The sequence below is a fragment of the Myxocyprinus asiaticus genome, chromosome 38, assembly GCF_019703515.2.
Source record: "Myxocyprinus asiaticus isolate MX2 ecotype Aquarium Trade chromosome 38, UBuf_Myxa_2, whole genome shotgun sequence".
NCBI classification, from domain to species: domain Eukaryota; kingdom Metazoa; phylum Chordata; class Actinopteri; order Cypriniformes; family Catostomidae; genus Myxocyprinus; species Myxocyprinus asiaticus.
Window position 1 is genome coordinate 11,439,146 of NC_059381.1, and position 25,163 is coordinate 11,464,308.

General features: G+C 41.7%; 1 protein-coding gene across 1 annotated transcript in view; it reads right to left on the reverse strand.

Moving 5' to 3' along the window:
* The window catches only part of mmp17a (matrix metallopeptidase 17a), a 107,235-nt gene that overhangs the window by 45,990 nt on the left and 36,082 nt on the right, over positions 1-25,163 (reverse strand). The window contains exons 2-3 of the mRNA XM_051677433.1: positions 9,250-9,382; positions 8,173-8,308 (exon numbers count right to left, since the gene is read on the reverse strand). Coding sequence (XP_051533393.1) covers positions 8,173-8,308; positions 9,250-9,382 — 269 coding nt within the window. The remainder of the gene's footprint in view (positions 1-8,172; positions 8,309-9,249; positions 9,383-25,163) is intronic.

The following is a 25,163-nucleotide window of genomic DNA, read 5'->3' on the forward strand; positions in this document are numbered from 1 at the left end:
TAAGGATGACTATATCCAGCACATACACAGCGCTCCCAGAAGTCTGTGATGCACTGTCGCTCCCAAACCTGAGACATTTACATTTACATTCACATTAGTTTAGGTTTTACATGTATCGTCCTCATAATTAAATTCTCCTTTAAACACCTCTCACAGTGGTGTGACCAGTGTCTGAATATTTGGAACAGTATACTGTTGCTCGGCTGTTTAAAACTTCTTTTTACCCCTGAATGAAGAATGAAGAACTTTTCAGGAAGTATATCGGGACCTTAATTCATTGAAAAGAACTGATTCAAAAGAACTATTCAATTTGGAAAAATTTGACATTACAATGATTTGGGAGAAAGTTTTCCTCTACACAAGAGCAATATATAGCTCATATAAATATTTTGTAGCAGAGAAAGACATTTCCAGTGACTTTTCCCTGCCTGGAAAGAACCAAAAAATCCTTTAAAAACATTACAATTCCCTGATATGTCCAGGTTTTCCATGACCATAGGAACCCAGTAATGTTGGTAGACATTTGCTTTAAACACATTAAACTTGACAGCTAAAAGAATTAGTATAATATAAAGTTGAAGACTTTTCAGTAATATTAACAAGCATTATAGCAATTATATAATTACTTTAAGGTGTGCTCTACTTTGAGGTACGAGTTAATACAATTCAAGCATTACAATTGCCTGAAACACTATTAAAACTCTGACACTTCTTGTATTAAATTTCCATTTTATAATTATGTCTTTTTAATTTTAAGTCTATTAATGGCACAGTTACTTTTGGCACATATAAATGTTTCTAATACCAAAGGAAAATGTAAAAAATTTAACAACTGCCCCCGGTCTCCTCTACTTAACCATAAGAAACATTCAAAACCATATTTGATGTCCATCACAATTATTATAAATTGAAATGAGAAATGTCTGCATTATATTCTTGCAATTATTTGATAAAAATGACAGTAATGCAATGAAATAATCAAGTAACCCTAAAGGGATAGTTCATCCAAAAATTGAAAATTCTGTCATCATTACTCACCATCACATTGTTCCAAACACGCATGACTCTCTCTCTCTTCCGTGGAACACAAAAGGAGATGTTAGGCAGAATGTCTCAGTCACCATTCACTTTCATGGTGTTAAAAAAAGATCCAAAGAAAGTGAATGGTGACTGAGGCTGTTATTCTGTTTAACATCTCTTTTTGTGTTCCACTGATGAAAGGAGGACAGAATTGTATCTTTTGGATGAACTATCCCTTTAACCGTAGAAACAGTGGCTTCCCTGAAGAATCTTGACGTGTATAAAGAGAGCCAAAAAACTGTCAGCTTGTGTTGATCAAAGCTCAGTGTTTACACCAGGCGTGAGGCCACATAAGGGCCAGAGTGGCACTAGTCCACCCAGATTGACGGCTGGTCCACCCAATCAAAACTGTAGGAATATAAGAACAGTTTGCAAATAAAAAGAAACTGCATTTTGTCGCACGCAAAATAGCTCACATGCAAGATAATCATCATATTCCCGTTATAAATATAGTTAGAAAAATGTGTTTTTATTTCAAATAAAAAGTTTGATATGATTATGTTGAACTGAAATGGGTTGCGGCGTGCTTTTTACCGAGATACTCATTTTCTCTGCACTGCGCAGCTCTCTACAGTCATGCCTGTAAACAGATCCGCTTACTGCGCTTAGCACCAAGATAATGTATCCACGCTTTGTCTCACTTAATTTATTATTATTATTATAATTTTACATGGGAGTGTGGTAGATGTTTCTGTAGATGACATGGCAGGGTATGAAATTAGTGGGTAATTTTGCTTGTCATCTACCCGCAACTGTGTGGCAGGCAACCTTTAAGGCTTCTCGAAGTAACAAATGACAAGAAACGTTGTTAGACACAAACACGTGTATTTGAAGAAGCAAACTCGATCATACTTTGGAAAACAGACGAAAGAGAATCCGTCGATGCACATCTCTGATTCACTGTGTGTTTAGATGTTTATTGGCGCGTTGGCGCTCGCGCTGTGTCACGCGGAACACGCGCATATGACGAGTTCTCACTATTTCTACCCTGTTCGTAATCTGGGAACAATTTGCAGGAATAGTGTCGTCTCTGAGAATGCTGAATATGATTTCAGACCATCTCAGGATGTAAGGACATTGGGAGGACAGGTAAATTGTCATAATTCAGTAGCTACAACCGCAGAAATGGTTCTCGAACAAGAAGTTTCTCTTCTGTGCTTGTCTACTTTTTAGCCTTCATTTGAATGTAACATTCACCAACTCTACAGGACAGCTGTTAAATAGAACATCTTTAAACAGGATTAAAATGATGGACATCAGTGCTGAACTACTCATTGACCTTTCTAAACAGAATGATGGGAATCTCTCATTGCACACTCACTCGAACCTCTTTTGATAAACGTATTTTATTTATTTATTTAGACCTATTTATTTAAGTTTTAAACTGCAGGGTCACTTTACTCACATATGTCTAAAGAAATCTGTTTAATAAGATAATCTTTCTATTGCTATCATAGTTATGATTATCAAATAAGGCCAATAAAACGTTATACTGTATTATGTGTAATGTAAATTTAGGTTTATCTTTAGACCTAATTTAGACCTATCATGTTGCATGTGCAGATTGTGGAGACTGCCAGTTGATTTCAATGTGATTTTTTCAAAAAAATGTATCCTCTAAAACAGTGTACAATGGCTTTCTAATTATCAAAATATACTAATATAATTTATTCAATGTCCCTTTGTCTCTGATAAACTGTGAAAGATGCGAGAAAGATACATTTAAGTTGCACTTAATGGACTTAAGAGGCTCTCGTTAATTTACAAACGCTTTTACTTAGATAATGATGCTTTTGGGAAACGCATCGTAGAGATTATGTACTACTTAAGTGTTACTAATGTCCTTCTTAGTGCTTCGGGAAACCCAGCCAACACCTGTGAAAAGCAGGAGGACTGAAAAGTGTCTAATAATAATGTTTATTGCAATATCTCTTATTTTAATTTATTGTACTTATTTCTATGGCCATTTCATTTTTCACTGTGTAACAGGGTCACAATTGCTTTACCTAATTTTGTGTATATTTAAGCTGCACTCTCCACCCATTGGCTGGTGCTGTGTAACGAACTGGTTCCAATTGGGCCATTAAGATTTGCACCAGCCAAGAGAGTGTTTGTGGTGGGTGAGTGCTCCCCAGAAAAATATTTTAATTAATTTTATCTTATTTTTTGGGGGTTAACATTGACATGTATTTTGTTTTGTCATGTATGAAAGTGTATTGTATGCTCTCTTCTCAAGTTACCATGTTTTATGTGTAGTAATGTTTGGTTTAATGTTCATCCAAATTATACAACATGCGTGAGCATGACTATTGGGACTGACCACCGCTTTTCAATGTGTTTAAACAGGTACACAGTGGTTGTGGTGGAACATGCGTGAGCATGATTATTGGGATTGACCACCGCTTTTCAATGTGTTTAAACAGAATAAAATCCACCAAAGGTGTGAGATGGTGTCAGTCGAGTGCTTTATTCAACACAGTGCAGAAACAACCCCATTACAATTGCATCAATATGACCTATTAAGGTAAATTTCTAATAAGAAACAATAATTGTTAAAAAAAACCCAAATAATTATTTTTATTGTACATGTAATTTTGCAACACTAAGTATTAGGTAAATGAACAAATTTGACTCATAAAGGCTGAGGAAAGGGGCACGCTTCATTATATTCACGATGAAATTAGGCACAGAATAGTGGTCCCCCCTGTTTCACCAATGTCCACTCATTTGGAGATTTCTGGCCTCGCCCCTGGTTTACACTGTCAGTATATTGATTCTTCCCTCACCCAAACATTTTAAAAGATCTCTTCTCACAGGAACCTCTATCACGGTACATTGCAATAATTACTCAGAATCCATCATTGTCTCTCTTTCTTCCTGCCTCTCCTCCCTCTCCTGTTTTCTATTGCCTTGGACATAAGCAAGGCTTTTTATCACTGCTCCTAAAACAAGCCATTACGAGCTTTATTACAGTGACTGGCCTCTCACCCAGCGTGCTGGCGCACCTTGGCTGCTATAGACGAGCCTGAGGTGCAAAGCGCCTGACATGGATTGAATGAGCCTGATAGAGTTCTCTCTGCTTGCTTATAAGAATCATTTCACCCGGGCCAGCAGTGGGTGGCTCTGCAGCAGTCACCCGTCAAGATCTGGCAAAACTCATTAACACAAAGAGGGTGGGTTCAAGTGAAAATTACACCCACAGAAAAACAATCCAAAAGCAGAGGGAGACAGGGAATGGACCATACACATCAAGGTCTCAAATGACTCTGTTGAGTCTATTTAAAGGAATAGTTCAAACAAAAATGTAAATTCTGTCATCATTTTCTGTCACATGTTGTACCAAACCTGTGTGATTTTCTTTCTTCCACCTCACAGACATGTCATAATCAATGTGTGAGGACATGTCTTTATCAATGTGTGAGCACAAACATGTAGAGGGGTGTATTTCACACTATAGGTAAGAGTTGGATGATTGGCAACATAGAGAATGTGAGATTACAGTGAGCTTCTGTAATGAGAAACATGATATGAAACTCGAGACAAGTGTGTGTAAACAAAACCTGATAGTATACACCTCATATTGACACTTACACATAACATGTAGACATGCTTCAAGAACAGATACAGTCACCGCACATTTCATTGCCAATCTCTCTTCAGCACTGACAGCCTCCGATCCAAACCACTGAATGTTGAGGAAAGTTTTTGTGATGGAAATTGTAAAAGGTGGTGTTCAGAGCTCTCTGACAATCCTGCAAGACTGAGGTTTACATCAACTCAAGCAAAAGCTGCATTTTGGGCTGTTGTCTTATGTTTTTTTTGCTCAGTGCTGTAAGATCAGGATAAAACCCAATGTCCTGTTTCTTTCCATCAACTCTTACCAACACTGTGGCTTCAGATCTAGTCCCAAATGTATCGGTTACATCTCTGACTGGCACAACTTTATGACAGGGATCAATCAGAGACAGACTCTTTCCCAACACATGGGGAAAAACATGGTGAAATATAGTGTTGAATGGTAGGACCAACATTTTATATAAGGAAGTTTACATTAAATTTCAAGTCATTTCAGCAGTGTCTTGCTACTTGACAAGCTATAATTCATCTAAAACTATTAAAAAAATATTTTTCCAATTCTTGTATAATTATTATTCATGGAGTTTTATGAAATCATATTAATTGAGACTACATGGAATATTTGTTCATGAGTGCACGAGAGAAGCTTTATAATAGTGGCACACATTCACGCGGCTAAAGTGACTGTAGCCTTTCTACTTCCACGAGACTTAGCCATTGAATTAGCCATCTTCCCAAAACCCCACACATCAAAGATAAAACTGAGACCAACACTGAGCAAAAAAGCAGCATTAGTGTGCATTCACATGGTTGTCAAATACAACAATAGCAAAACAGCACCCACAACTGACAACTATTATGAATCTATATATGAAATTAATTGTCCGCTTCAACGACAACACTATGAGAACACGCAAAATGATTGACAGGCAAAAGGGTCGAAGACCGCGTCCTGGGGACACATTTTTGTTTGCTGCCTAGAGCCGTCATAGAGACTGAAATATCTCAGGACACTTATTTCATTAATATAACCATTCCATAAAAAGAAAAAAAAAAAATCGCTTACAGCACCTTTAAGTTGTTTAGTGCGAAATATAGCATTTCACTTTTTGGAAGACTAGCAATATGAAATACGAGTCGCATGTAGGGTTGGTACTAACAAAATATCACGATACCAAAACATTTCAAATGGTACGAAATAATCTTGTTGCTAATTTTGTTACCATACTACAGTTTGGTGCTATTAGCTAAATATTAAGGGTGACATTTTTTAGATGAAATCAATTACAATTTGACAATCATATTCAAATCTTGATATGGTCAAGTCTGATCACTAAACAGCGAAAGGATGTCATTTAATTAAAGAGTCTATATGCGCTGCATGCTTCGGAATGAAGCTGCTCTGCTCTATGTCATACTTCACACACACATAAACAAACAGATCGCACGTGATGCACATAATGAGGTGTGTTTAATATATGAGCTGTTGTGAACACTCACACAAATTCCTCCGGTGCTGCTCTGAGATCTCACCTCACGAGTATTTTAGCATTTCATTTAGAATGTGGACCTTATTAAAAACTACCACACAGGAGAAACTCAATGGTCCGTCAAAATAAAAGTTTCACCAAAATAAAATCTGTTTAACTGGATGCGTGAAATTGAAAATATTACTATAGAAAAACATTACTAATGTATAGAAAAATATTATATTCAAATAGCAATAATACTACTGATAACAATAATTTAATAATAAATTGTTTTATTATTACAATCATTATTTATAATAATCATTATTATTTTTAAGAAATTTTATGATTACATGTAAGCAATATCACAAAAACAAGTGCACTGAATATCACCACACTATGATTCAGCAGTAGCAGCCTTGTACCACATGTAATCAGATTTCAGGTTTCTCAATAATGTTTTCATTTATACTGTGAAGCTCTGCTGTGCAGCATTTTATTTGACAACATTTTTTATTTATTTATTTATTTTTACATTATTGTATTTCATTTGATTAAAGCTTTATGTATGCATTTGATTAAACACTGTTTTGATGATAACATTTAATTCAAACAAAACACTGAATCAATGTAAAATTTGCAACTGCAAGTCTTACTGCGGGTTCTTTTAATCAAGTCCATTTCTGTCCTTTTCATCAGTAATCTGAAGCTATTTATTTGTTACCAAACTATCAATTTAGTATCGATATCGAGGTACCAGGGCTGGTATCGTACCGAAGCTAAAATGTTGGTATTGGAGAAACCTTAGTCGTATGTGATCCTTTTCCACCGAAATGGAGCTGGTTTTTGTGCAGGAGCCCATGGCTGTCGCTAGTGAGGTGAAATGTGGTGACAATTCTAGGGGCCCACAAAAAATAAAAATGGGCAATATTGGTGAAATAAGTCTCCAATTCAATGTCACCCATCTCCCCTCCCTAAAATTTTTTTAGTCCCAATGGCTTGCTCGTGCTTAATATAAATTACCTCAGGATGACAAACAGCTGAGCAACCCAAGAAACAGGAAAGTCCCGCCCCAACCAGTGAACACCACCAATCAGCGTTCAAAACAAAGACGCTGTTCTAAAAACAGTTTTGGTTTCCACTATGCCGATTCTGCATTGCGAGTCTGACACAAAGTTATATAAAGTAGTGGAAATGACTGGAGACTGAGAAAGACAACTAGAGAAATGAGTAGAAAAGAATGAGCAGGAGGCCAGCAGAACTGCAGGAACCCAGTCTATTCTTTTCCAAGACAGGTTAGTGCACAGTAGGGATGTCAAATGGGATGGGATCTGATCATACCCGCACCTTATAACAGCTGTCAGTACGTAAAAATACTGCTCGTACTGTGACGTGAGGTTTACATTATTGCCAGTACGGTGTACTGGTATGTGTTAGCCCAGTTCCCAAACATAAAGTTGACACATTCCTATCATTGCATGGTATACACTCACTGAGCGCTTTATTAGGAACGCCTGTACACCTACTTATTCATGTGATTATCTTATCAGCCAATCGTGTGGCAGTAGTGCAATGCATAAAATCATGATCAATTGAAAAAATTTGATATCAGTGATTTCGACTGTGGCATGATTGTTGGTGCCAGATGGGCTGGTTTGTGTATTTCTGTAACTGCTGATCTCCTGGGATTTTCATGTACAGCAGTCTCTAGAGTAGTCTCTACTCAGAATGGTGCCAAAACAAAAAACATCCAGTGAGCGGCAGTTCTGCGGACTGAAATGCTTTGTTTATGAGAGAGGACAATGGAGAATGGCCAGAATGGTTTGAGCAGACAGAAAGACTACGGTAACTCAGATAACCACTCTGTACAATTGTAGTGAGCAGAATAGCATCTCAGAATACACAACATGTTGAACCTTGAGGCAGATGGGCTACAACAGCAGAAAACCACATTGGGCATTTTATTAGGACCTTAGTGTTCCTAATAAAGTGCTCAGTGAGTGTATAGCGTTATACCACCCCGCCCTAGTGAGAGCCATATCTGTACCTCCAGGAAAGGTGCCTCTTGTTCCATTTGGTTTGAGGGGCCAATGCTCGCTTTCTTCTGCCTGCAGACAACTCTGGCTCTGACATGTCTGGCAGTGAGCAACGTGGGGTCTTCATTAAGCCCAAGGTTGCTTGGTCTGCAGAGAAACACATACATGCATAAATACAGAGCCAGACACATGTGTAGAGTGCAGATAGGTCAGTGGTTTTCTGGTCCTGTAGACTACAAAAGAAAACCCGCCAGCTACAGTGAACCAGAAGGACATGAGATTAAAACAGCCTGAGTTAAGTCAGTATCTCTTAAAAAGCCCCAAAATGCAAGGACAACAACCAAGGACAACAAGGACCAGAGTTTTGTTACAAATTCAGAAGCTTCAAATAATCATTGTGTGAGATAAATATAAAAATATCCAACTTGCTGTGTAATGGAGGGCTTTGTGCATGAGACTCAACTCAGCATACTCACACAGACTACTTAAAGCTGATGTGTGCAGTTTTTTCAATGTTAAAATACATTGTTCTCCCAGCCATACTCATCATACTTCAAGGCGTCCAGCAATGTCTTGATGCTGTTGTAATCCTCTTTGAGGTGCACCGAGTGAGCCGGGGAAGAGACAAGTACTTATTACCATTATGGACGAGCACGGCTTTGAATATTACTTTAATTTAAATACATGTTAATTTGGATTCATATGTTGTTGTTTTTTTTCTGGCTTTATGTGAAGGAAAAGACACAAATTCGCCCGTTTTCTCATTGGAAATAGGTAAATTTCAAAATATCACTGTCCTGGTCACAAAAGCAAAGTTTGTGGGGAATAATAGCCATTTTCTATACTTTTGAGGCATAAGCAATTAGGAAATAACTCTTACTACCCAGGAACAAAAATTGTGTTACATAGTGTAAGTATACCGAAATAAAGGTGGTTTGGGGTGGAGAAGGGATGCTGGAAGTATGGTCACAGGCTGTTAAAATACCCTTGCGTTGTGATTGAGAGGATTAAATGGACATGGTTCTCCCGCACTTCTATTTAGAACTTTGTTTCGAAAATACATTTCTCAATTAAAAGCATCTACTAACCCAGAACTCCAGTTTCTTCCAGGCCTCCAAACCTCTGCATAGCTTTGATGGCCTTGGTCAGCGCTTCTTTAGTCTGAAGCTGCCCATTCACAGGATCAGAGGGCGGGAGATAGCCAAATTTGCTCAGCCAATCCTGTGGTGGAAAAAACAGGTGTTGTTAAAGAGCATTCTCTCATTTGTAGATCATATTAATTTTTTCACAAAACATTGCACCAAATCCTTCTCAAAAGAGTTAGTATTGTCTCAGATAGTGAATGAACAATATGCTACTGTATATAATATACTATATATTATATTAAGTATTAAGTATTAAGAACAAAGGGTATGCAGACTTTTGAACAGGGGTCATTTCATTTTTTTCATTGTTGCCATATTTTGTTTTATGATTGTGCCATTCTGTTATAACCAACAGTTGAATATGAATCCCATAAGAAATAAAAGAAGTGTGTTTTGCCTGCCCACTCATGTTTTCTTTAAAAATGGTACATATATTACCAGTTCTCCAAGGGTATGCAAACTTTTGAGCACAACTGTATATATATATAAATTACTATTTTTAATATTTGAAAACAAAATGTGCAGTTGACAAAGCTGATTTTGGAACTGACATAATGGGGAACTGTCGACTAAACTCGCACAGTCAACAACCGATGAAGATATTAGCAAAATGGCCAAATATCATCTGATTAATTGGCCTGGCCAATATATATCGCTCTATCACTAGTCCCAGATGCTTTCATCCTTTTTGAAGCGTATCAAACCTCATGAAATCTCAGCCTTACCACCACCACTGACTCTAAAGAGAAGATCAGCAGCTCTTACTAACACCCACTTGCTGACTCAAACATGCGGCACATTCACTTGACATCGATGACTATTCAGAGTGCGCTGAATGACTATTAATAAGCCATTGATTTGAGTTGGAAATTCAGGGAGATCCTGACACTCAAAACTGCATTTTCCCCATTGTTGTGCATTAAGCAAGACCATGGTGAATTTTAATGGTGTTTTGATTAAATGGTGCACGTGATGAATAAGATGATCAATAACCTGGACAATCTCCACGAAATTTCACCAATTCCATTAGTAAAATTGCTTTGCGCTTGCACAGCAATCTGCAGAGCACAGAGACGTCCCAGCTCCACTTCTGCACAGGCCTGCATGCAAACTATTTGTGTCGTGATTAAATTAGCCTACACAAACCATTGTGCTAAAGCACAACGTTACAGTAATTTGCTTAATTAAAATGTATGATCTTTGAAAGGGTCTCGCTTGATTAATTATGCCACCATCATCATACAAAAAAAAAAAAAAAGAAAAAAGAAAAAACCCTCAGCAATAGCTACATTAATTAGACGTGCAGAAGAGAGTGATTTAAAATGTCAAAGCTGGCTGACTTAAGGCATTATGATGACGTTGGCATTCCTTTGAGTGGCAATTTAAGAGAAAGGTCTTGCCCCTGTTCGGCAGGACTTAGACATGCCCACTTGCAGCACGTCAAGGTCTTGTCAAGCAGGGGTGCACAAGCAAACCTCTTCACTTTAGTATAAGAAAGGCAAAGTCTGACAAGCAAAAGACTTCAACTTGAAAAATCAAAAAGAATAGCACACTTGAACATCAGCTACTGCTGCACATAAAAGAAACCATCAATATTGCTTTCATAACTTGTTTTTATATCACAAAACTGAGGAGTTGAAAAGTTTCAAAAAACAAGGTTAAAGAGACATTCGTAATAGTGGAGGACATAAGTATATAGAACAATCTCAATTGCTTCTTAGTCTGCAGTGCACTTGAGATATACAGTACACTTGCAGATGAGTAAAGTGTTGGTGTACACCTTGAGTTAAAGAAAATTAACAAATAAGATCTCTAATATTTAAATTTTTCCTCCTGGACAGCAACAAGTTTAAATGGAGTGCAAATTTAGACTCCAGCTTCTCCTCTAGAGTTTCAGAAGAGATCTAAACAATGTCTAAAACTGTGCTCAGATTTGCCAAGATTCGTAAGTCTGCAATCAATCAAATGTCAGATTTTTAAATATGAACTACAAGACCAAGAACAAATTATCTGGGCTATCTTATCTACATTAATTGAAGAGCTCTATACTGTATGTCATGATTGTATAATTTTTTCTATTTTTATTCCTTTTAAGTATTTTAGGAGAAACATTTGACAGTGTTTACACTATCAATATTGCATTCATACCTGTCTTTGAATCAGAAAAACAAACAAAAAAAAGAGTTTAAAAGTCTACATCTTGAGTGTAATCTTTGCCACTCACAGCACTAGAGTACGAAAGTAAAAAAAAGAAAAAGAAAAAAAAAAGAGAGATTTGTTAAGAGTAAAGGAAATAGTTCACTTCAGTATCACTTCTTAGTAGTATGCAGTGCACTTGTGGTATATTCTTTGCAGAAGAGTCAAGTGTTGGCCTGTACACCCTGAGCTGAATGATGAAGGAAAGCTAAGTGTCTTAGACACAAGAGGACATGCAGGACATGAGTGGCTCAACAACATAGACCAGTACCCAAAAGATCCGACTTAATGCTACATTTCCACAGGCAAGAAAAATCACAATCTCTTAAGTATCTTATTTGTTTCATCTAGACAGAAAAAAAGAGGACAAATGGAGACTCCTGCTAAAGTCTTCTGCTTCTCAGAATTATCTCCTGAGAAAAAGATCCTAGTTATCTCACATTTGTTTCCTTAAGAGTTTTAAAAGAGATCTCAACAATGTCACAAACTGTGATACAAACACCAATGAAAAGTCTGCAATCAAAAGTCATCGATTTCAAAATAAACAAATTCTTCCAAGACCAAATGTGACATGCTCCATCTTTTTAAGTCACTTTGACCCAGAAACACATTTTGAGTTCTAAAAAGGAAAGCAATTGAGATTTTAATTATTATATCTTTGCAATGGTTTTGGAATAGAAACATGACAATTATGCTGTTAGAAAGCTGAATCTTGCCTATTTGCTTTAGAAAATTAAACTCAAAATTTGTTTCAAGGTCAAAGTGACTCAAAGGCTGTGGAAGCACTTGAGTGAAGCCCAAGTATACAAAACCCTATATGGAATTTATATCTAAAATAAGGCTTCACAAAAGTAAAAAAGTTATGGCAAAATGTATCTAATTTGAAAACATACTTTTTACAGAATGTGATTTTGCACAAAACAATATATTAAAACAATATAGACTGAGACTGTGTGGGTGGATAAACCATGGCTATGTGGTGCTATGCTGTGTTGACTGCGGCCTTTTGAGTTTCCAACTGAAATCATTTGTGTGTTGACAAACAGTCCAACTGTGTAAAAGCGTGGAGAAAAGACTCATTCTCTTTGTATGTACTCTCTTCCCGCTGTCTGAAAAATTGATGCATGACGAGTGACTGTGTGTATCCAGTATCTTGTATCTCCTAATCTGCACACACACACAGACAGGCATACACACACAAGTGCCAACACAGATAACTTGCTCTAACTCCCATATTAACTGGCCCTTTATCCAAAAACCTACAACCAGTGCTGGGTATGTTACTCAAGGAAAGTAATCCACAACAAATTATTAATTATTTATCTAAAAGTGTAATCAGATTACTTCACTGATTACCTGATCATATCTGAAAAAGTAATAACATTACTAATTACTTTAAAGTTACTTCTAAAACACTTTACAGAAAAGGTTTTATTTTCAAGTTTCCCTCTCACTTACTGGTGAGTATTACCCCTGGAGTCGTGAGTTCGAATCCAGGGCATGCTGAGTGACTCCAGCCAGGTCTCCTAAGCAACCAAATTGGCCCGGTTGCTAGGGAGGGTAGAGTCACATGGGATAACCTCCTCGTGGTCGCTATAATGTAGTTATACTCTCGGTTTGGTGCATGGTGAGTTGTGCGTGGATGCCGCAGAGAACAGCATGAAGCCTCCACACGCGCTATGTCTCTGCGGTAATGCGCTCAACAAGCCACATGATAAGATACACGGATTGACGGTCTCAGACGTGGAGGCAACTGAGATTCGTCCTCCGCCACCCGGATTGAGGCGAGTCACTACGCCACTATGAAGTCTTAGAGCGCATTGGGAATTGGGCATTCCAAATTGGGGAAAAAAGGGGAGAAAAAAAAAGTTTCCCCCTTTTTTTTTTTTTTTACTATAATTGTTATATTTTTCGTAATATTCTCATTATTTTAGAAATGTGTTACACTACTTATAAAATATTTATATAGCTGTAACTTATTACTTTGTAATCAGATTACACCCAGCACTGCCCACAACATAAGCATAATTTATGTTATCGGACCTTAGTACTATTATGGGTGTTTACAATGAAAAATATATCTCATAATTGCTCATACTTAGTGTTAGGGATTTGAACAAACCCCTAACATTAAGTATTTAATTTCAGACTTTAATTTTGCCTGGTGGATGATAAAACTGATGAAAAAATTCCATGGATTTATACTGAAGGAGTAATCAGAGCCCTATCTTTGGACCAGTAAGCTACCACCCAGAAAGCAACCACATAGAAAACCTGCATAAGCGCAACCACCTACAGCACCCTAGCATTGTGGTTGCGAGTTTATTGCAGTTTATTGCCAAAATCATTAGATATTAATGAAGCGTGGTCACATTTACCTTTGCACTGGAAAATTCTGTGGGCGAAATTAATTTTGTGTGGATTTTATATGGAGTTCAAGTTTGGATGCAATTTGACAGACAAATTCGCCACGTTGTCCAATAGGAAGTTGATTGGTTTGGCAGTGACTTATGTGTGGGTGGGGCTTTGTACACAATGGACAAGGATATCATTTTAGCAGTGAGTTTCTTTTTAACCTCACTCCCCTAGAGAAGTGCAGCATTAAAAAGAGGCTGCTTGGCAATACATTTTTTGCTGGTTTCACACACCCTCAACATCCAGCCACGCCTTTCTTCATCCATAAGATTTCGCCATGCAAAGGTAAATGTGACCGCGCCTTTAGCCATAACACCATTATGACATTTTATTTATAAGCATTTCTGCCTTGACCAGATGATAGGAATAGGTGGGGGAACTGTCATCTGGAGATAACACAAGCAAAATTCGCACTTGGGTCACCCGCAGGTGTCGAAGCACGTACACTATGTGTCTTTTCCAAAACCTAGTGAGCTTCCTCTGGAGGCAGCACTTTAAGACATCATAGGCGCGCCACCATCGCGAAGGCTATTCCAAAATAACCTCCTAAGATATCTCGTTTTGGCAATTCTATACCATTGCATGTATCCTTCCCCGGGTAGGTGATCCCAGAATGCACCTTTATGAGCTTGGTGGAAAAATTAATCCAAGATGACAGATGAAGCGAGAAAAATGTTGATTGTAAATATACTTATAATCCATTCAATAGTGAAAAGAATCGATAAAAACTAGCTTGATATGATAGAAAACTGTGTGTGTGCTATACGTATTTATGCTCATTAGAGTATGGTGTCATTCCTCTTGCGTAACCTGTACTGAAATCAGTTGCGAGTTGAGTCTCCCGTGCACTGCGCGTGCGGAGCACTATTTGAATGACGCGTGAAGCTGCAACCTATGAAGAGCATTCCAAATCGCTCTCTTATGAGGCCCCATTTCAGTTAAGATGCTGCCATAGAAGACAGCTGCATATGTAGGCAGTAGTCAGCGAGGCAGCTCACTACATTTTGGAACAGAACCTATCTGTCAGACCACGTCTCCAACAGAGCATCTCAAATCATCACAAAACCTTGAGAGTGACCTTAAATTATGTTACTAAATGTACAATTTCAGGCTATTATTTTCCAAAAGATCAACTCAGCCAGGGTCACTGACTTTTGTTCAAGTACATCACTCTCTCTTTCTCTCTCTCCAAAGTGGTTGAAAATAGATGAACCAGCCCTAGCGGTCCAAAGGCAATAATGTGTGAATGTATTTGGTGGGCAAGGTCAGTGCTTAGCAGTGTCTGGAATCCTCAAGCATGTTATCTGTCTTACTATGAAGCGGTTTAAAGTGGAAAAGCTAATGCAGGCTTTACTTTGCATGAAATCCAAAAGCCTCAATGAATTCTTTAGCATAAGGAGGAGGTGAGAATGGTCAAAGCGATATTACACCTAAGCGATATGAATACCAACAGTACTGAAGAGGAAAACAGAGTCCACCTCAGATGTTTATGCTTTGAACAGTGTGTATGCGATGAGTGAGTTCCAGCTTTGTGTGTGTATAAAAGACAGTTGGAGCCTCTTGATCGCACAGTGGAGGTTTACTACATAGATTTATAGTCCTGAGCTGACTGTGTTAAACTCAGAGAATTCTCCCCAGTGTTCTTACAGTCGATTCTCACTCTATGTTCTTCCTCATTCCCTATAAGGTGTCACGGATCATTATTCCGCACAGAGAAAGGTTAACAAACTAATGTGCCACACAGAGGCTAATTGTCTGGGACATCAATCAATGGCAATATGCATGAAAGTGCATCGAGACTTCATCGAGTGGTTAAAGGCTTGGAACAGTAAGAGCACCTTTGTGACAACTTTTTTCTCAGAAAATCTGACCTTTGAGACATTTCTGAAAAAAGAAATGGGGAAAAATATTTGTCTTCTTTCAAATTTTGACACCTGTCAAAGAAGGGATAAGTAATGAAAAAATAAAGCCAATACATAGAAGAAAGTAAACAAAGGATGCAAAAGGATGCCTCTCTCTCTCTCTCTCTCTCTCTCTCTCTCGTTCCCTATCTGTCACTCACTCGACGTTGGTGTCGATGTAGTGACACTAGGGGTCACTCTTGGGAGCCCGAGACACCTCTGGTCTTTGATAAAAGGCCAATGAAAATTGGCGAGTGGTATTTGCATGCCACTCCCCCGGACATACGGGTATAAAAGCAGCTGGTATGCAACCACTCATTCAGATTTTCTCTTCGGAGCTGAACGGTCATGCTCATTGAGCCGAATACTACTGTTCATTCACCTCTGCTGGATCTGACTGTGCATTTCAGCGGCTTCTCCCCCCTCTGCACTGGTGCACTGCAGAGAACGCCCCTGGGCACTTTGGCAGAAAAAATAGAGAGTATATTTTCTGAAAGAGCATTTTTCCCCTCTAAAAGAGTATATATTTCTCTAAAAGAGCAGCACACACGGAACGTCTTTTTAAAGACGCGTCTTTATAAAGATGCGTCTTTTTAAAGATGCTTTTCCGATTGTGTGTTATTCCTGGTTGTGCTCGTTATCTCTCGCCTTCTAATGGTCACGATCACTGTCTTTCGTATCTGGGCACTGCGGAGACAGCGTTCGTGGATGGTCATGTTCTCATTGCGAGAATATGTCCATGGCAACGTTGCGGTTGCGGCTCGCCTTCGTAAGAAAGTGAGCCACCCCAGAGGCTCCCGCCTCGGTCCTTTTACCCACGGGTATGAGGCCAGCGCGGCTAGCACTGGGGGCGATTTGGGAACCCCAATGGGAACGCCTCTGCTGGGTATCCCCCCACGGACCTCCCATTCCCCAGCATGCTCGTCTGCCCCGATCGGGCTTCCGGGTGAGTCCGCCGGCTCGTCTCACGGCGAGTTCGACCTCTTATTTGGAGCCTGCGAAAGTGATGAGCTCTCGAGCGCAGCATCGGAGAGCGGGCTCGTCCAGTCAGAAGCCTCAGCTGGGCTCCTCCCTTCGGGGTCGATTGCCCAGTCACAGGCTGACGCGGAGATGATGACATGCTTTCCTGGGCAGCCGCGAGCGTCGGTTAGAGTGGATTTCACCGCTCTTCCCTGAACCCTCGTGGCTCGGTGATTGGTTCCTGGGCTCGCGGCGCCGCTCAAAGCCACGCCCCGCCCCCGTTCCTTTCTTCCCGGAAGTGCATGAAGAGCTGACAAGGTCGCGGGAGGCACTTTTTACTGCCCGGCCCCGATCTTTTCAGCTTTCCCGCCCTCACTACCCTTGATGGTGGGGCGGCCAAGGGCTATTCGGCAATCCCCCGGTGGATAAAGGCGCTCGCGGCGCACCTATGCCCGCAGAGCACCGCCACCTGGCGCGGGTGCCCAAAGCCCCCGTCCAAGGCCTGTAGGTTTACATCGTCTCTGACGGCCAAGGCCTATGGTGCCGCTGGACAAGCCGCCTCTGCCCTGCACGCCATGGCTCTCCTGCAAGTCCGCCAAGGCGCTAAAGGAACTGCACGAGGGTAGTTCCGCCCGGGATTGATGCAGGAACTGCGCTCGGCCACCGACCTCGCTCTCTGAGCGACGGAGGTCATGGTGCGGTCTCTCGGGTGGACGATGGCCACACTAGTGGTCCAGGAGCGCCAACTTTGGCTCAACCTGGTCGAGATGGTGAGACCGACAAGACACGATTCCTTGCTGCCCCCATTTCCCAGGCGGGCCTATTCGGCGACACCGTCGAGGACTTTGCCCAGCAGTTCTCGATGGTAGAGCAGTAGATGGATGCTAGCTGGCATATCCTGCCCCGGCGCGGCTCAAGACCCGTCTACTCATCGCCAAGGGCGTCCCCCTGCGGTGACTGCACCGGCTCCGCCACAGCCCGCTCCTTCGGCCTGGCCCCGGCTTGGAGCCCACAGCAGGAAGCAGACGCCACCCGTCTCGTGGCCGCCCAGAATCCGTGAAAGGCTTCAAAGCGCCCTTGAGACGGGCGACCCAGGGACAACGGAACCTGCTGCTCTGGAGCTGGTAAGCAGATCTTCATCTTTTTGTTACCTTTTGCATTTTGCGCTGCATGCCCAAGTGGCTGCAGTACTCAAGAGCTCAGCAAGAGCGGTTTCCTTTTTCCCTGGGTCACGTATCCGGTGTGTATGGCCGTCATCATGACCACCGTCCACCACTCCATTTGGCAGGTTTGGCGCTCCAGCGGCGGTCTCCCGCCCCTGAGCGCCCAGCTGTGGCACAAATCCACCCCCGATGTGACAGTCTCCATGGGTCACGAGGACAGGCCTCCTTCTCCCCCGTCCCAGGCTGTTCCGGGGGTGTCACAAGGAGCCAGGTAAGTGCTTCGATGTCCTTAGACTCAGCACGGCCACGACGTGGTGTGGCACCTCGAGCTCCGCCCCGCCACGAGGCCCCACCTGCCGGTACATCCGATGACGCTGTCCCTTTGGTCCCCCTTGCGCGGAACTTGGACGCATGGCTTGTGCTTTCCAATCCATCACGAGGGCTGGTCCGGACCGTCCGACTCGGCTGCGCTTCACTTCTCCGGGCATTCGCCCAGGTTCAGCTGTGTCCACTTCACCTTGGTGAAAGACGAAAATGCTGCTACCTTGCACGGAGATCGCTACCCTCGTACGGAAGAGCGCGATAGAACCTGTCCCTCCAGCCAAGATGAAGAAGGGGTTTTTTCAGCCCCTACTTCATTGTACCGAAAAAAGGCGGTGGGTTCAGGCCAATCTTGGACCTGTGAGTTCTGAACTAGGCTTTACACAGACTCCCGTTCAAGATGCTAACGCGAAAACGCATTCTGGCAAGCGTCTGGCATCAAGATTGGTTCGCGGCGGTAGACCTGAAGGATGCGTACTTTCACGTCTCAATCCTTCCTCGACACAGACCCTTCCTGCGGTTCGTGTTCGAGGGTCAGGCGTATCAGTACAAAGTCCTCCCTTTCGGCCTGTGCCTGTCTCCTCGTGTCTTTACGAAGATCGCAGAGGCTGCCCTTGCCCCGTTAAGGGAGGTGGGCATTCGTATTCTCAACTATCTCGATGACTGGCTAATCTTAGCTCACTCTCGAGACGTGTTATGCGCACACAGGGACCTGGTACTCTCACACCTCAGCCGACTAGGGCTTCGGGTCAACTGGGAAAAGAGCAAGCTCCTCCCGGTTCAGAGCATCTCTTTTCTCGGTTTGGAGTTGGACTCAGTCTCCTTGATGGCGCGCCTTACAAACGAGCACACCCAGTCGGTGCTAGCCTGTTTGAAGGCATTCAAACAGAAAACAATGGTTCCACTGAAACTTTTTCAGAGGCTCCTGGGGCATATGGCATCCTCGGCGGTGGGCACCCCACTCGGGTTGATGTATATGAGGCCGCTTCAGCACTGGCTCCAGACTCGAGTCCCGAGACGGCCATGGTGCCACGATCGAGTGGAGACTCCACCTTCAGGTGGTCCAGCTGATTTGGAGTCGATTCAACAGGCACAGGTGCACCTGTTCACCTCCCAAGAATCCTCCCCACTGCCCGCTCTGGTATGCCCTGACCGAGGCCTCCCTCGGCATAGACGCGCTGACACACAGCTGGCCCCCTGGCATTCGCAAAAATGCGTTTCCCCCAGTGAGCCTGCTTGCACAGACCCTGTGCAAGGTCAGGGAGGATGAGGAGCAGGTCGTCCTGGTAGCACCCTACTGGCCCGCTCAGACGTGGTGCTCGGACCTCACGCTCCTCGCGACAGCTCCCCCCTGGCAAATTCCCCTGAGGAAGGACCTTCTTTCTCAGGGAAGTGGCACCATCCGGCACCCGCGCCCAGACCTCTGGAATTTCCATGTCTGGCCCCTGGACGGAACGCGGAAGACCTAAGCTGTCTCCCACCTGCGATGGTAGATACGATCACTCAGGCTAGGGCTCCCTCTACGAGGCACCTGTATGCCTTTAAGTGGTGTCTGTTCGCTAAGTTGTGTTCTTCCCATCGGGAAGACCCCAGAGATGCGCAGTCAGATCAGTGCTTCTCTTCCTGCAAGAGAGGTTGGAAGGGAGGCTGTCCCCTTCCAACTTGAAGGTGTACATTGCTGCCATAGCAGCACAGCACGATGCAGTCGACGGTAAGTCCTTAGGGAAGCACGACCTGATCATCAGGTTCCTAAGAGGCGCCAGGAGGCTGAATCCCTCCAGGCCGCGCCTCGTTCCCTCATCGGACCTCTGTAGTTCTTCAGGGTCTACAGAGAGCCCCCTCTGAGCCTTTGCAATCAGTCGAGCTTAAGGCACTCCTTGAAGACTGCCCTCCTGACTGCGCTCACTTCCATCAAGAGGGTAGGTGACCTGCAAGCGTTCTCTGTCAGCAAAACGTGCCTGGAGTTCGGTCCAGGTTACTCTCACGTGATCCTGAGACCCTGACCGGGCTATGTGCCCAAGGTTCCCACCACCCCTTTAGGGACTAGGTGGTGAACTTGCAAGTGCTGCCCCAGGAGGAGGCAGACACAGCCCTGTCGTCACTGTGTCCGGTGCGTGCTTTACTCATCTATTTGGATCGCACGCAGAGCTTTAGAATCTCTGAGCAGCTCTTTGTCTGCTTTTGGTGCACAGCAGAAAGGAAGCGCTGTCTCCAAGCAGAGGATCACCCACTGGCTCGTTGACGCCATAACTATGGCATATCTCGCCCAAAACATGCCGCCCCCGGTAGGGCTACGAGCCCATTCTACCCGTGGTGTAGCAGCTTCTTGGGCCTTGGCCAGAGGTACCTCTCTAACAGACATTTGCAGAGCAGCGGACTGGGCAACACCCAACACATTTGCAAGGTTCTACAACCTCCAGGTGGAACCGGTTTCGTCCCAGGTAGTGGCACGCAACAAGCGGATAAGCCTGGGATAGCCGGCCGGGTGTATCGCTTGCACATAGCACCTTCCATCTCCTTTTGAGCTGAAGACGTGCGCCGTTAATTCCCAGTAGTGTTCACAAAATTTGTTCTCTGGTTGACTTCCTCCGAGCCCTGTGGCAGTCGAGTTTTCGGAGAATCTCGCTGCCGGCCCAGTACACGCGCTAACTAAGAGCCCGGTTCTGGGGTAGTTGCTCCACATGTGGCGGTTCCCTGTAAGGCTAACCCCATGCGATCTATATCTTCCGCTATTCGTTTCCCTGCTGGCAAACTGCGTCTTCTTTGGGCAGAGCCCCTCTGCCCCAGTCTCCATGTTTGTAGTAACTCCTCCCCCATTGGGCAGGATCTACTTTGAAGGCTCTCCACATGGTTGGAAAGACCATGTGATGTATTCTTCCACTTAAATATCCCCCCCTCTCTTGGGGCGAGGTGTGGTCTCCGCAGTGTCCTCCCCTTGGGAGGGACACCCCCCGACTAGACCTGGTGGCCCAGTTAGATAATCCCCCTTCTTTTTTAGGGAGTGGAAAAAGAGAAGGGGAAAAGAGGCCACGACTGGGTTAAGCCTGTCTCTATCTTTGGGTAGTCGACTTGTCCCCAAAAAGGGCCGTTCGACACTCATAACTGTGTTAGGGGAGGTTACATGTCGACCTGGTGTGCTGGCTATGAGGCACACAGCAAGCCCACCACACACCGCCAGTTCACGTAACACAGTTCAGCCTTGTGGCGTTTTGTATAGGGACCCCTAGTGTCACTACATCGACACCAGCGTCGAGTGAGTGACAGATAGGGAACGTCATGGTTACTGGTGTAACCTCCGTTCCCTGATGGAGGGAACGAGACGTTGGTCCCTCCTGCCACAACGCTGAACTACCCGCTGAAATGGCCGGACCTTATATCGGCTCCTCAGCGTAAAACCTGAATGAGTGGTTGCATACCAGCTCCTTTTATACCCGTATGTCCGGGGGAGTGGCATGCAAATACCATTTGCCAATTTTCATTGGCCTTTTATCAAAGACCAGAGGTGTCTCGGGCTCCCAAGAGTGACCCCTAGTGTCACTACATCGACACCAACATCTCGTTCCCTCCATCAGGGAACGGAGGTTACACCAGTAACCATGACGTTTTCTCCTGCTTCTCAGACATGATTAAGTATTTATCGGTGGAGCAGTCAGTTATTGTCCGACATCCACCAGCCTCCCAAAATCTGTCTGCATTGCTGGATCTTTTTGAAAGATGCAGGAAAGGGGTTGAGATGGATGGTTCTTATGTTTCTGTATAGAAAAACTCATCTTAAAGCTGAAGTATGTAACTTTTTATGTTAAAATACTTTTTCCTATCCCAGCTTAATATACAGAGAAAAATATAAACCATTCGTTGGTTAATTTTCACGAAAGCTTTTTGTGGCACTATGAAAATTCCTCTGTTTTGAGCGACCCAGTTAGACCCACCCCAACAATGTTATTCAAACAATGGCGTGAATTTTTAATTTGCTTTAATTTCTGTTGGGATGCATAAATATGATCTTTAGCATGTGCATATCGGGCTACTGCCTTCATTTTGTCTATTTCTAGTTGGGAAGTACAGTATGATGGTACACTGCAGGAATTACTCTCCTAATTCCTTACTGTCTCGTTTTCTATTATAAAATGTATAGTTCCAGTACTGGATGCTGATTGGTCAACAGCCGTGCTTTATTACTGATAAATCACAGCTCTTATCACTTCATGGAGCTTCTATTTGTTTCACTCTGCAGCACCCATAACTGAGAGTTATTTTTGTTGCCTAGCAATGTTCTGTTTACTGTGTACTACCAGGGACTACATTTTCTGACAGAAAGATGGTATTTAATGATTTTACATGCAAAATATGAAATTTTTATAAACATTTGTGTCCTTTATATTTTTAATATGTGGTGACTGTTTTTTTTAGGCACTCCACTTCGCGTTGTGCCTAACAACGCCCTTTAGCCATGACTATATTTACAATATAGCACAGCCTCTCATGCCACTTAAGTAAAAATATCTTAATCCTCAAGGGTCGATGGATGCACCGGTGCATCCTGCTGGATTTTTTCCTCATAACAGTGGAAACAACTTAAAATACTCTGTCATTTTTGGGCATACAGATAAGTGTTAGACATCATTAGAGACTATAAAAGGTCTACTTTTATTTGTGTACACTCACAATAACAACAAAACCTTTGTAAAATAAAGAAAATAAACAGGGTGCGCTTTCAGCCGTCTCTGTTTCCGCGAGCATCTTTCTGAAACACGTCACAAAAATGAACTGAAACTCCACGAATACTTATCAGACAAACATCAAACATATGTCTAAAAAAGCTTAAAATGTCTACTTTTAAATAAAACAATTCAAATTTAACACAAATATTCTCCTGCAATGTAATCTGTATGAAACTAAAGAGATGTACAGTTTCTCCTGGCTCAGCTAATTATCGCTAATGTGATCACACCCACCAGCAGAGCGTGCTATTCATACGGTAATGTGCAGAGGCAATCAATGCAAATGGTAAACACCCCCAACAATGCCTTAAAAAACATCAAGTTCATCATCAGATTCATTCACTTTCCTGCACGTTTGGAAGATGGCACGCTACACAGGTGAGGAATCTCTACAGATGTTCCTGGATAGTGACGAAGAGTTCACATTTTCCTCAGAAGAAGAGCGGGACTCTGATGAATGTTTGCATTTTGAAGAGCGACTTCATCCAGCCGAGGATACAATTTCGGATGAGTAAGTCTTTACTTACATTAGTTGACATGCTATTTTATATAAACATGTACATATTTTACTGCTTAGACTATTTCCAGGCTTGCCAGCCAGTATTCTAAGTATTGAAATTTGAAATATGTCCTAATAGGCAAGTTGTAGTTACATTTAAATGTTGTTTCGGCTAAAGCAGGTATTTAAATTGTATGCTGTATGATATAAATATAATATGTAATATGATATAAAAATAATATGAATGTTTAGATTATATTTTAACTAGTGTTTATGCTGCCTCATTATCATCAATGAAGCTTGTGCTTGCAAATATCTGTTCGGGTGTAAATGTGTAAAATGTGCCCATATTAGAAAATCAGCATATTAGAATGATTTCTGAAGGATCATGTGACACTGAAGACTGCAGTAATGATGCTGAAAATTCAGCTTTGATCACAGGAATAAATTGCATTTTACAGTATATTCAAATAGAAAACAGTTATTTTAAATTGCAAAAATATTTCACAATATCACTGTTTTTGCTGTATTTTGGATCAAATAAACGCAGCCTTGGTGAGCAGAAGAGACATTTTAAAAATCTTACTGATCTAAAAGTTTTAAACAGTAAAACTTTAGACCTAAACTTGGCTACAATAATATGTGAGCAACTTTAGACCTAAATGGTAGTGTAGGTCTAAAGTTTTAAAGTAAAGTCTTTATGTAAAGAAAATTTATAGTCAGATTACTTCTTTTAACTTAAACTTGATTTTGTGAATAAGCTACAAACAGTACATTCATTCATTAAGTCTCCTCACATTCATTCTCTCTCAGGGGAGGGGTCTTTGACTCCACAGGTGTGAATCACATCAGTATTCATGATCATCCACGCCTCCTAGCATATGGCCTTTCTAACACTAAAAGTGTCTTACAAAAGTTAAATGACTATATTGTTTTGTATGAATGAGTGATCAGGATGGTTTTCACATCATTTTGTAGCAAAAACTCTAGGCTACAAGACTTACAATTTTTGTTTTCTCAAAAATACAAACATGTACATACATGTTGCTCACATATTATTGTAGCCTAGTTTGTGCTGAATACAGTGTTATCAGACTTTAGCCATTAATATGTTTTTAAGCAACTGAAAAAAGCACAAATGTCAAGGCTCGTCAAAACTTCTCCAGGGCCCAAAACACCCTCAGACCCAAGAGGGTTAATATGCTTAAAACAAGACACATTTACTTGAGAAGCAAAATGACATAGGATATTAAGTCTTGTTTTCAGAGAAATCTAACTAAATCTAGTGGCCTAAGGTTAACATTTAAAATATATATATTTTTTAACATATGGGGTAAGAAAAATAAACTTAATTCAGAAGGAAGACAATTTTAGTTTCTTACCCTATTGGCAAATTATTTTTTTCTTGTTTTAAGCACAAACCGCACTAAATGTTGTTATATGTCTCTGAAAACAAGACTTAATATCTTATGTCAATTTGCATCTTAAGTAAATTTATATTGTTTAAGGATGTTTCGATATTTTAACTGGAAAACAATACAAAAATACTAAGTAAGGAAATTATTTTTGCAGTGTATAAATCGTGCAACAGTAGAAATGTGTCAACTGATAGGAGATTTTTACAATTGTCAATATATTGTATGTGTTTGGCTATAAGTGAACAAGACTAATTTACATTATT